Source organism: Tamandua tetradactyla, chromosome 2 (assembly GCF_023851605.1).
Source record: "Tamandua tetradactyla isolate mTamTet1 chromosome 2, mTamTet1.pri, whole genome shotgun sequence".
Taxonomy (NCBI): Eukaryota; Metazoa; Chordata; class Mammalia; order Pilosa; family Myrmecophagidae; genus Tamandua; species Tamandua tetradactyla.
The window spans coordinates 150,762,159-150,774,455 of record NC_135328.1 but is presented as its reverse complement, the minus strand read 5'-3'; the positions used below and the strand labels follow the sequence as shown (position 1 = coordinate 150,774,455).

At 38.7% G+C, this 12,297-nt stretch overlaps 1 protein-coding gene across 4 annotated transcripts in view; it reads right to left on the bottom strand.

The window, feature by feature from the left end:
- The window catches only part of SYNJ2 (synaptojanin 2), a 145,929-nt gene that overhangs the window by 35,848 nt on the left and 97,784 nt on the right, over positions 1 to 12,297 (bottom strand). For all 4 annotated transcript variants that reach the window (XM_077149354.1, XM_077149356.1, XM_077149353.1 and 1 more), the window contains exons 17-18: positions 11,632 to 11,788; positions 10,737 to 10,854 (exon numbers count right to left, since the gene is read on the bottom strand). In XM_077149354.1, coding sequence (XP_077005469.1) covers positions 10,737 to 10,854; positions 11,632 to 11,788 — 275 coding nt within the window. The remainder of the gene's footprint in view (positions 1 to 10,736; positions 10,855 to 11,631; positions 11,789 to 12,297) is intronic.

Below are 12,297 nucleotides of genomic sequence, written 5' to 3'. Positions count from 1 at the left end.
GCACTCCTAGATGCGCGCATGCACATGGGCCCCCAATCACATCCTTCAGCTCTGAGAATATTAGGTTATGGCACTCCCAGACTTGCGCACGTGCACAGCCCTTAGTCACGCTTCCCAGCTCTGAGAAAGCACTGACCTGCACAGCCAGATCACATCTGCCCCCAACCCAGGAAGGCATAACACTGACCTGCTGTCATAGCTCTACACATGCGCACAAAGGGCCCCATGCCTAGACCAGCACACACCAGGGTTATGTCCCCTAGATCAGTGCACCTGCACAGCTACATCCTCCCTGGCTGCTGGGCGCCCACGTTCACAAGCACCAGCATAAAATCCCCAACCTGTGCCTATACCTGCCCTGAAACGAATCACCGCACTGTTGTGTCCCACCCTGTACCCTGCTGACAATATGAGGCCTTCGCTTCTGAAAGAAATCAACTCCCAAAGTAAATCAATCAAGATATTTACATGTGTCATGGTCAGGTTCATGAGCAACTTGGCCAAGTGTTGGTACCTGTTTGTCTGGTTGGGCAAATGCTGGCCTGTCTGTTGCAATGCGGACATTTCATAGAGTTAAATCATGATCATGTCAGCTACATCCACAGCTGATTCCATTTGTAATCAGCCAAAGGGGAGTGTCTTCTGCAATGAGTGATGTTCAGTCTAATTACTGGAAGCCTTTTAAAGAGGATTCAGAAGAGACAGGCTTTCTTCCTGCTTGGGCTGGCGAGCCTCTCCTATGGAGTTCGTCCAGACCCTCCAACTGGAATCGCTGGCTTCACAGCCTACCCTGCGGATTTTGGACTCTGTGTTCCTGCGGTCACATGAGACACTTTCACAAATTTTATATTTGTGAGTGTTCCCTGTTGATTCTGTTTCTCTAGAGAACCCTAACTAATACAACATGTGACAAAGACAGCAGAACATCACTAAGCATGTCACAATGCAGACACATGTAGCCCTGCCTAAAGACCAAATTAAAGCACCAGAGGAGACACAGACATTGGGACAACTAATCAAATATGTTCATATAACTATACTTAATAAAATAAGTGGGATGGCATATAGCATAAGGAGATCAAGAAGACAGAAGAAAAGCATAAAGATGAATCTGAAAGAATAAATAGAAAAATAGCACATATCACAGAAATTAAAGACTCTGTTGACCAAATAAAAAACTTACTAGAGGCACACAACACCAGATTCAAAGAGATAGAAGAAAGAATAAATGATATAGACGACAGGATGACCGACTTTGACCACACAAAACAGCAAATGGCAAAAAAGATGGTAAAATTTGAATTGGATCACAGGAAATGATGGACAAAACAAAGTGCACAAATATAAGAACCATTGGTATCCTAGAAGGAGAAGAGAGGAGTAAAGGGCTAGGAAGATTAGATGATGATATAGTGGGGGGAAATTTCCCAACCCTTATAAAGGACATATATATACACACAACTCAAAGAAGCCCAACAAACTCCGAATAGAATAAATCCAAACAGGACTTCCCCAAAGCACATACTAATCAGTCTGTCAAATGTTGAAGAGAAGCAGAAAATTCTGAAAGTGGCAAGAGAAAAATAATCTTCTACATACAAAGGAAACCACATAAGACTGAGTTCAGGCTACTCAACTAGCACCCTGGAGGCGAGAAGGCAGTGGTATGATACATTTAAGATCCTGAAAGAGAAAGACTTCCAGCCAAGAATTCTGTACCTAGCCAAATTGTCCTTCAAAACTGAGAGAGAGATTAAAGTTTTCACAGACAAACAAGTCCTGAAAGAATTTGTCAACAAGAGACCAGCCCTATAAGAAATACTAAAAGGAGCTCTGCTGGCTGAAAAAATAAGAGGAGAGGGATATCTGGAGGAGGGCACAGAATCGAAGAGGGTAACTTAAAGGATAAAAAGAGAAAGAGGGAAAAGAATATATAGATCTGACAAATAAAATAAAAAAGATAAGATGGTGGATTCAAGAAATGCCTTTTCAGTAATAACTTTGAATGTTAACAGACTAAACTTACCAATTAAAAGATACAGATTGGCAGAATGGATGAAGAAATATCCAATTCAGCTATATGCTACTTACAAGAGACTCATCTTAGACACAAGTATACAAATAGACTGAAAGTGAAAGGATGGACAGAGATGTTCCATGCAAGTTCTTAACAAAAGAAAGCAGGAGTAGCTACACTAATATCGGACAAAATAGACTTTAAATGTAAAGACATAATAAGAGACAAAGAAGGACACTATTGCTAATTAGAGGTCAATTCACCAAGAAGATATAAGAATCATAAATGTTTATGCTCCCAATCAAGGAGTTCCAAAGTACATGAACAGACATTGGCAAAACTGAAGGGAGCATTGATGCTTCAACAATAATAGTAGGAGAATTCAATACACCACTCTCCTCTATAGATAGAGCAACCAGACAGAAGATCAACAAGGAAACAGAGAAGTTAAACAACTTGATAAATGAATTAGACCTAACAGACATCTATAGGTCATCGCACCCCAAAACACAAGGATATACATTCTTCTCTAGTGCTCATGGAACATTCTCCAGGATAAATCATATGCTGGGGCACAAAATAGTCTTCATAAATTTAAAAACATTAAATTATTCAAAGCACTTTCTCTGATCACAGTGGAATGAAGCTGGATCTCAACAACCACCAAAGAATGAGAATATTCACAAATATATGGAGATTAAATAACATACTTTTATACAACCAGTGGGTCAAAGAAGAAAATGCTAGAGGAATCAATAACTATCTGGAGTCAAATGAAAATGAGAATACAACTTATCAGAACTTATGGGATGCAGCAAAGGCTGTGCTGAGATGGGAAACTTATAGCCCTAAATGCCTATATAAAACAACAAGAGGGTGGGCCATGATGGTTCAGCAGGCAGAGTTCTCGCCAGCCATGCCAGAGACCCAGGTTTGATTCCCAGTGCTGCCCATGCCAAAAAAGAAAGAAAGAGCAAAAATTGAGGACTTCACTGCTCACCTAGAGGAACTTGAGAAAAAACAGCAAACTAACCCCAAAGCAAAGAGAAGATGAGAAATAAGAAAGATTAAAGCAGAGTGAAATGAATGGAAGAACAAAAGAACAATAGGAAGAATTAATAAAACCAAAAGTTGGTTGTTTGAAAAAATCAGCAAAATTGAAGGACTACTAGCAAGGCTGACAAAGAAAAAAAGAGAGGAAGCAAATAAGCAAAATCAGAAATGAGAAGGAGAGCGTAACCATAGACCCTGAAGAAATAAAAAAAATCATAAGAGGATTCCCTGAACAACTATATGCCAACAAACTAGACAAATTAGATGAAATAGACAAATTCCTGGAAACACACAAACAAGCTACACTGACTCAGGAAGAAACAGAAGATCTCAACAAACCAACCACAAGTAAAGAGATTCAGTCATCAAAAATCTTCCTACAAAGAAAAGCCCAGGGCCAGATGGCTTCACAGGGGAATTTTATCAAACATTATCAAACATTCCAAAAGGAACGAACACAAATCCTGCTCAAATTTTCCCAAAAAATTGAGGAAAAAGGAACTCTACCTAACTCATTTTATGGAGCTAATATTTTAATACCAAAACTGGGTAAAGATGCTATAAGAAAGGAAAACTACTGGCCAATCTCCCTAATGAGCATAGATGCAAAAATTTTCAACAAAATATTAGCAAATCGAATCTAACAACACATTAAAAGAATTATACTTCACAACCAAGTGGGGTTTATACCAGGAATGCAAGGATGGATCAACACAAGAAAATCAAAAGCAAAAAAATCATATGATCATCTCGACTGATGCTGAAAAAGCATTCAACAAAATTCAACATTCTTTTCTGATAAAAAACAACCCAAAAGATAAGAATGAAATGTAACCACCTCAGTATGATAAAGGGAACATACGAAAAACTGATAGCCAGCATCATACTCAATGGAGAGAGACTGAAAGCCTTCCCCCTAAGATTAGGAATGAGACAAGGATGCCCACTGTCACCACTATTATTCAACATTGTGCTAGAAGTTCTAGCTAGAGCAATCAGTCAGGACAAAGAAATAAAAGGCATCTAAATTGGAAAGAAAGAAGTAAAACTTTCATTATTTGCAGATGACATGATACTATACTTGGAAGATTCTGAGAAATCTACAGCAAAGTTACTTGAGCTAAAAAACACATTCACGAAGGTGGCAGGATATAAAATTTATGTGCAAAAATCAGTAACATTTCTATACACAAGCAATGACCTAGCTGAGGAGTTAGTTAAGGAACAATTTCCATTCAAAATAGCAACTAAAAGAATCAAGTACTTAGGAATGAACTAAACTAGGGACGTAAAGGACTTGCACACAGAAAACTATGTAACATGGCTAAAAGAAATCAAAGAAGACCTAAATAGGTGGAAAGACATTCCCTCCTCATGGATAGGCTAAATATAGTTAAGATGTCAATTCTACCCAAATTGATCTACAGATTCAACACAGTACCAATCAAAATTCCAACAACCTACTTTGAAGATGGAAAAGCTAGTTACCAAATTCATCTGGAAAGAAACAGACCCCAACTAGAATAGCTAAAAGCATCCTCAAAAAGAAGAACTAAGGAAGGATCAACACTTCCTGATTTTAAACCAATCCAGCAAAGTAGCAGGATACAAGATCAATACACAAATATCAGGAGAGTTTCTATACACTAGTAATGAGCAGTCTGAGGAGGACATAAAGAAAAAAATGTCATTTATAATAACCAAAAGAATCAAATATCTTGAAATAAACAACTAAGGATGTAAAGGCCTAATACACAAAAAAGTACAAAAATATTGCTGAAAGAAATCAAAGAAGAACTAAATAAATGGAAAGACATTTTGTGTTCATGGATTGGAAGACTAAATAAGTTGTCAATTCTATCCCAACTGATTAACAGAATTGATGTAATCCCAATCAAAATTCCAACAGCCCACTTTAAAGAAATGTAAAAGCCAGTTATCAAATTTATACGGAAACAGAGTAGAGAGGTTATGCTGGAGGTTATTCTTACGCATTAAGTAGATATCACATTGCTATTCAAGATGTAATGGAGAGGCTGGAGGGAACTGCCTGAAAATGTAGTGCTGTGTTCCAGTAGCCATGTTTCTTGATGATGATTGTATAATGATATAGCTTTCACAATGTGACTTTGTGAATGTGAAAACATTGTGTCTGATGCTCCTTTTATCTACCTTGTCGACAGACAAGTAGAACATTTGGAATAAAAATAAATAATAGGGGGAACAAATGTTAAAATAAATTTAGTTTGAAATGCTAGTGATCAATGAAAGGGAGGGGTAAGGAGTATGTTATGTTATTGTTTGCTTTTCTCTGTTTTCATTTTATTTCTTTTTCTGTTGTCTTTTTATTTCTTTTTCTGAACTGATGCAAATGTTCTAAGAAATGATCACGATGATGAATATGCAACTACGTGATGATATTGTGAATTACTGATTATATATGTAGAATGGAATGATCAAAATAGGAATGTTTGTGTTTAATTGATGGGTTTTTTTTGCCTTTTAAAAAATAAATAAATAAATAAAAATGAAAAAAAAATTAAGTTGGGGCAACTGTGAAAAAAAAATTCATGGAAGGGTAAGGGATGCCAACTAACCAGAGAACAATGAGGTTGAAGGACTCACACTTCCTGACTTTAAAGCATATTGCAAAGCTACGGTGGTCAAGACAGCACTGTACTGGCATAGAATTAGACTTACTGACCTATGGAACTGAACTGAGAGTTCAGAAATGGACCCTCACATCTATGGTCAACTGATTTTTGGCAAGGTTGCCAAGTCCCACTCAACTAGAACAGAACAGTCTCTTCAAAAACGGTGCTGAAAGAACTGGATATCCATATCCAAAAGAATGAAAGAGGACCCCTATCTCACGCCTTATATAAAAATTAATTTAAAATGGATCAAAGGCCTAAATATAAGAGCCAGAACCATAAAAGTCCTAGAAGAAAACATAGGGAAGCAACTTCAAGATGCTGTGGTAAGCTGTGGTTTCTTAGACTTCACACCCAAAGTGCAAGCACCAAAAGAAAAATAGATAAATGGCTCAAACTGAAGACTTTTGTGCTTCAAAGGACTTTGTCAAAAATGTGAAAAGGCAACCTACACAAAGGGAGAAAATATTTGAAAACTACATATTTTATAATGGTTTAATATCCAGATTATATGAGGAAATCCTACAAACAGACAAACAACCCAATTTAAAAATGGCCTAAAGACTTGAATAGACATTTCTGCAACGAGGAAATACAAATGGCTAAAAACCCACATCAAAAGATGTTCAACATCACTAGCCATTGGGAAAAGCAAATCAAAACCACAATGAGATATAATTTCATACCCACTAGAATGGCTACTATTAAAAAATAAGAAAACAACAAATGTTGAAGAGATTGTGGAGAAACAGGAACACTCATTCACTGCTGGTGGGAATGTAAAATGGTTCAGCTCCTGTGGAAGACAGTTTCGTGGTTCCTCAGGAAGCTAAGTAAAGAACAGTGATATGATCCAACAATTCTGCAACTAAGTAAATACTCAGAAGAACTGAAAGCAGGGAAGAAAACAGACATTTGCATATCGATGTTCTTGGTGGCACTACTCCTATCTGCTAAAAGATGGAAGCAACCCCAGAGCCCATCAATTGATGAATGGATAAGCAAACTGTGGTATATACATGTGACGGAATAGTATTCAGTCATAAAAATGAGTGAAGTTCTGATACGTGCAACAACATGAGTGAACCGTGAAGACATCAAGTTAAGTGAAATAATTCAGACACAAAAGAAAAACATTGTATGATATCACTGATAGGGAATAATTAGAATAAGCAAACTCAGGGTCAAAATCTAGATGGGGCAGGGACAGAGAATAGGGCATTGTGGCTTAGAATATACAGCGTTTGCACTTGAAACAATGGAAAGTGTTCTGGAAATGGATGTTGGTGAGGGCTGCAAAACTCTGTGAAGGTACTTAACAGCACTGAAATACATATATATATATCTGAATGTAGTTAAAGGGGGAAACATTAGGTTGTATGTATGGTAATAGAATAACAATTTCTTGTAAAATCTACACCACGGCACTACATAGTGATCCCTGAATTAACCACACACTATAGTTAATAGCACAATTTATAATAATTTGCTTTCTTCAATTGTAACAAACATACCACACCAATGCAAGCTGCTAATAATAGTGGAGAATACAGGAATCCTGTATTTCATGCATGAATGTTCTATATACTCACAACTTCTCTAATAAAAAAAGAAAGTTAAAAAGAAAGATAACAGGGTAATCTCCAATCACTTGGAAGGAAACCAATACGCTTCTGAACAATCCATGGTTCAAAGAGAAAGTCTCAAGGAAAAATTTTTTAAAATACATTGAACTAAGTTAAAATAAAAATATAACATATCATAACTTGTGGGGCACAGCTAACGTAACGCTGAGAGGGAAATTTTATTTCATTAAATGCAAAGAAAAAAGGAAAAGCCTAAAATCTGTAATCTAAGCTCCTGCCTAAAGAACCCAGAAAAAGAAGAGCAAAATGAACTCAAAGCAAGCAGAAGTAAGGAAGGAAATAATAAAGATAAGAACAGAGATCAATAAATTAAAAACAGAAAAACCAAATACAAAAATTAAGGAAACAAAGAAAAAATAATCAATGAAACAAAGATCTGGTTCTTTGAAATGATCAATAAAGCTGACAAACCTCTGGCAAGACTGACCAAGAAAAAAAAGACAGAGAACACAATTTACCAATATCAAGAATGAAACAGGCCCAGCAGACCCCAAAAGTATAATGAGAGAACAGGAGGAAGAACTCTATACACATACATTTGACAGTTTAGATTTTAAACCCTGACCGCCTCCAAAACAAGCCCAGATGGTTTCATTGTAGAATTCTACCAGATGTCTGAATTATTAAACCCCTAAAAAAAAAAAAAAAAAAAAAAAAACAGCAATTCTGTACAATTTCTTCCAGAAAAAAAGAAGAGGAGGGAACACGTCCCACATAATTACATAATTTTAGGAAGTTAGTGTTAACTGATGCCCAAATCAGACTGTCCCCAAAAAAGAAAGCTCTAGATCAATATTCCTCATAAACGCAGATGAAAATATCCTTCAACTATTAGCAAAGTGAATTCAGCAATATATAAAAAGAATCATACACCATGACCAAGTGGGGTTTATTCAAAGATGCAAGGTTGGCTCAACTTTAGAAAAATCAATGTGAGCCACAATATTAACAGGCTAAAAGAAGGAAAATCACATGGTTGTACAAATTAATGCAGAAAAGGCATTTGACAAAATCCAACACCCACACCCATTAATGATAAAATTCTCAGAAAAATAATATAGGGGAATTTGCTCAACTTGATAAAAAACATCCACACAAAACCTATAGCTAATGTTATACTTAATAGTGAAAGAGGATGCTTTTCCCCTAAGATTAAAAAGAAAATCTCACCACTCTTAACATAATACTGGAATTTCTAGCCAGTGCAATAAGTCAAGAAAAGGAAATCAGAGACATACAGTTCAGAAATATATAAGTAAAACTGTCTCAGTGGTAGATATCATGATTGTCTATATTGAAAAAACCAAGGAATCTAAAAACAAAAACAAAAAATCCTCCCAGAACTAAAAAATGAGTTCAGTAAGTTCACAGGATACAAGGTAAACACTCAGAAATTAATTCTATTTCTATGTACTAGCAATGAACATATGGATACCAAAATTAAAGAAAAGATACACAGCAAACCATTACTAGACAATGTGTTACAGGAGGGAATGATGGATCATTTTTGTGTGTGTTCAAATATTTTTCCCTAATTGTCAATCATCAAGATGTTTTCTACTTTCGCAATTAGAAAAGTCAGTAAAATACTAAGTAAGATGCATCTCAAACTGCTGTGGCCAGATGTGCACACTAGTTTCTCACTTCTGAGTAAAAGCTACTCCATCCAGTTGTTCAGGCCAAAAACCTTGGAGTCAGCCTCAATTCCTTTCTCTCACACCCCACAGCCAATCTATGCCGAATCCAACCACCTCTCACCACCACCCCCTACCGCCCTAGGGCGAGCCACCGTTGTTTCTTCCCTCAGGTACCGCCATCGTGTCCTCCCTGGCTCCCTGCTTCTGCCTGGTCCCCTGACAGTCTCTGACTGAGTCCACTAAGACCTCAGCCGGACATGCCACTCCTCCACTCAGAGTAAAATCCAAAGTTCTCTTCATAACTCACAGGGTTTCATATCATTGTGTTTTCTTGTGCATTTTATCCCTTTGTATCTCTTCCCCTCACTCTTTCTCCTCCAGCCTCTCTGTTCACCTGGTCTGATGTTCACTGACAGCTGCCACTGCCAGGCTTTTGCACGCTTATCCCCCTTATATAAAATGCTCTTTCCTCTGAGAGCCACATGGTTTGCCACATGTTCTTCTAAAGGCCTTCTTGCTAGAAAGATCTTCCCTGAACACTGGGTATAAAATGGCATCAAACCCTCATCTTTCCTTCTGACACTCCATTTTTTTGCAAAGCACTTGTATTCGCTTGCTGCCTACCTCTGCTCACTAGAAAATAAGTTTCATGAAAAAATGATTTTCGTTTTGTTCACTGTTTATTCCCAGGGCCAACCACATGGCCTGGCAACTTAGGTCCCTCAATAAACATTTGTTGAATGTATGTTTTAAAATATACTCATCCAACTGGCAAACTCGGAAGTTATACATCTGAAGATTTCCCAAGTGTCACTTCCAGGTATATATTTGCAACCACATGCATCTAAAGAATTTAGATGTATTTAACTGTTCAACACCAGCTTTGTCTCGATTTCTTTCCTTAGAAAAGCTTAAATTGACAGAATCATTTCGGTAGCAGCCTTTGGAAGACCAAACACTTCCTTATCTACACTTCCGCAAGCCATCAGCTACTGTCTTATCTTCCTCTGGGCAGCCTGTGTGCACATCTGCGTGGAGAAAAACCACCTTCCTCCCTCCGTTGCCTCCCACTTCCATTCCATCCCGGATGCATGATGCAGGGGGCCAAACACAACTTGGAGCATTTAAAAGCCTTGAATTCAAAAATGTAAAACCCTATAGGGGGGCAGTGCAATGGTGGCTCAATGGCAGAATTCTCACCTACCATGTTGGAGACCCAGGTTCAATTCCCAGTGCCTGCCCATGCAAAACAAACTAACAAACAAAACGCTATAGTGTTTGTAGTAACAAAATATTAGAAAAAGTTTCTGTCAACAAGCAATCAATTCCATAGACACATTTAGTAGAATACTAGACAGCAGTTACAAATGAATTGAAACAGATCTATATTAGCAAAACTGTATCTCAGAAATATTAAGGAAAAAAATGCAAGTTGAAGAATAGCATCATTTATTAAAATTTAAAAGGCACAAAATGCTTTAAGTTGTGTCTTTTAAATTTTCATTAAGTGTCTAAATTTTCATTAAGTGTCTTTATGATATGGAGCAGTGACAAAAGGTTAACATTTACTAATTCTTTCTTCTTTCACTGCACCTTACACGTGCAGAGACACCCTCACACACAGGTGTGCACAAATCTTTTCGGGAAGAGCACGTTGGCTCCCTGTGGGGATGGGGAGAGTTGCCCTCTGCAGCAGAGGAGAGTCAAAGCAATCTCAGGAGAAACATACCTATGATCAGATGCCTGTAGCTCTGCTCGGCCGTAATACATGAGGACTCCAGGAGACCAGGTGTGCCTGACTTTGGTGTCGACGTTTAGATCGCTGTCGAGGAGGTTGAGCTCTCCAGCTGCTCAGAAGGGGATTCCATTCAAGAGGCCCACGGATAATGCAAAATTGTTTCAGTATACACGAATGCCGAAATTTTTACTCACAACACACCACAGGCCTTAGTCGCATTCGCTCTACCCCACCTGGGCTTGAAACCATGCTAGCACTGCTTTGAGGTCTGGAGTTTAAGAAAATTCTCAAATGTAGATGATCTATAACAGGGAAAACTATCCCTGCATACAATCCTGCCCCAGCAAGCAAACTATGGGCCTGCAACATGGGAACTGCTGCTGCAAGGTTTTCTACTCCAAGGACCACAGAAATTACAGCTCTGCAGCCCTTCGTCCATTGAGAGAGGCAGAGATGAAGCATCACAGAGTCATTCCAGCCCCCAGCTCCCAGGGCCGAGGGCCATGCAGATGCTCACTGACATATCGGAATGCAAATTCATTTTCATTATGTAGTTTCCTGACTTGAACAAAAACTGAACAAAACGGGCTGGATAAAGCACGTAAGGTGTGTAAGTGTGCATGTATCGGGGGTATGGGGAGGCTGAGCAAAAGACAGAAGGGAGACAGCCCTACGCAGGGAAGGGGGCAGTGGAAGGGAAACACCCCCAAAGCACAACTTCCAAAGCTTGGGGGTTAAAGTGTGAGATAATCACTGCTCTGAACTTATCAAGAACATTGTCACCGACCTAGTAAAGAGCCCTGAGCTGCCTGAAGGTGGTCCCTTCCTCTGGGGTATCTGGCCTTCACCCTGTACCAGATCTCAGAAGTACACACGTCTCGCTCACCTGTTTTATCGAAAGAATGCTTTTTCCTCCACCACAGCACCCTGTCTGTCCAGGCAGGAGTCCGGCATTTGTCACTCGTGTCATAGGCAGCTGAGCCCACGTCATACTTGTAGGTGGGTCCAAAATTAATAGCGCCTTCGTGAAAGTCTTTAAATATCTGTTTAGAGAAACAGAAGTCATAAGACCTTCTTAATTCTCTAGGTTCTGTATGCTGTACACAAACATAAAATTAAAAAGTTACATTCCAGGATGTTCTATTCTTTAAAAGTCACAGAATCTACATTTTATTTGCACAACTGTTTGAAACTGGACCTATCGGTGCTTTTATGTTAGCAAAACAGTGATAACTGTCTGTTCCTCCGCAGACCTGCACTCGCTTCCTCCGGTGACCTATTCACACATCTACATCCCCGCGCCCAGCAGGCTGCAGAAAGAGGGCGTGTGCTCTTCTCTGCATCCCAGGTCCAAGAGCTATGCCTGGCCCCACCTCACAAGTCCCTATGAATATCTACTAACAAGTGAACTGAGTAAGCAGACACATAATCCCAGTAGAGGTTTTCTCTTTCTTTGTTTAGCTCTAGCTCTGGCCTTGGCGCTAAGGGAAGGCTTGGAAACACCCACCCGCTAATTCTCAGCGCGCCTCAGTGAAAGGGCGTGAGAATATTG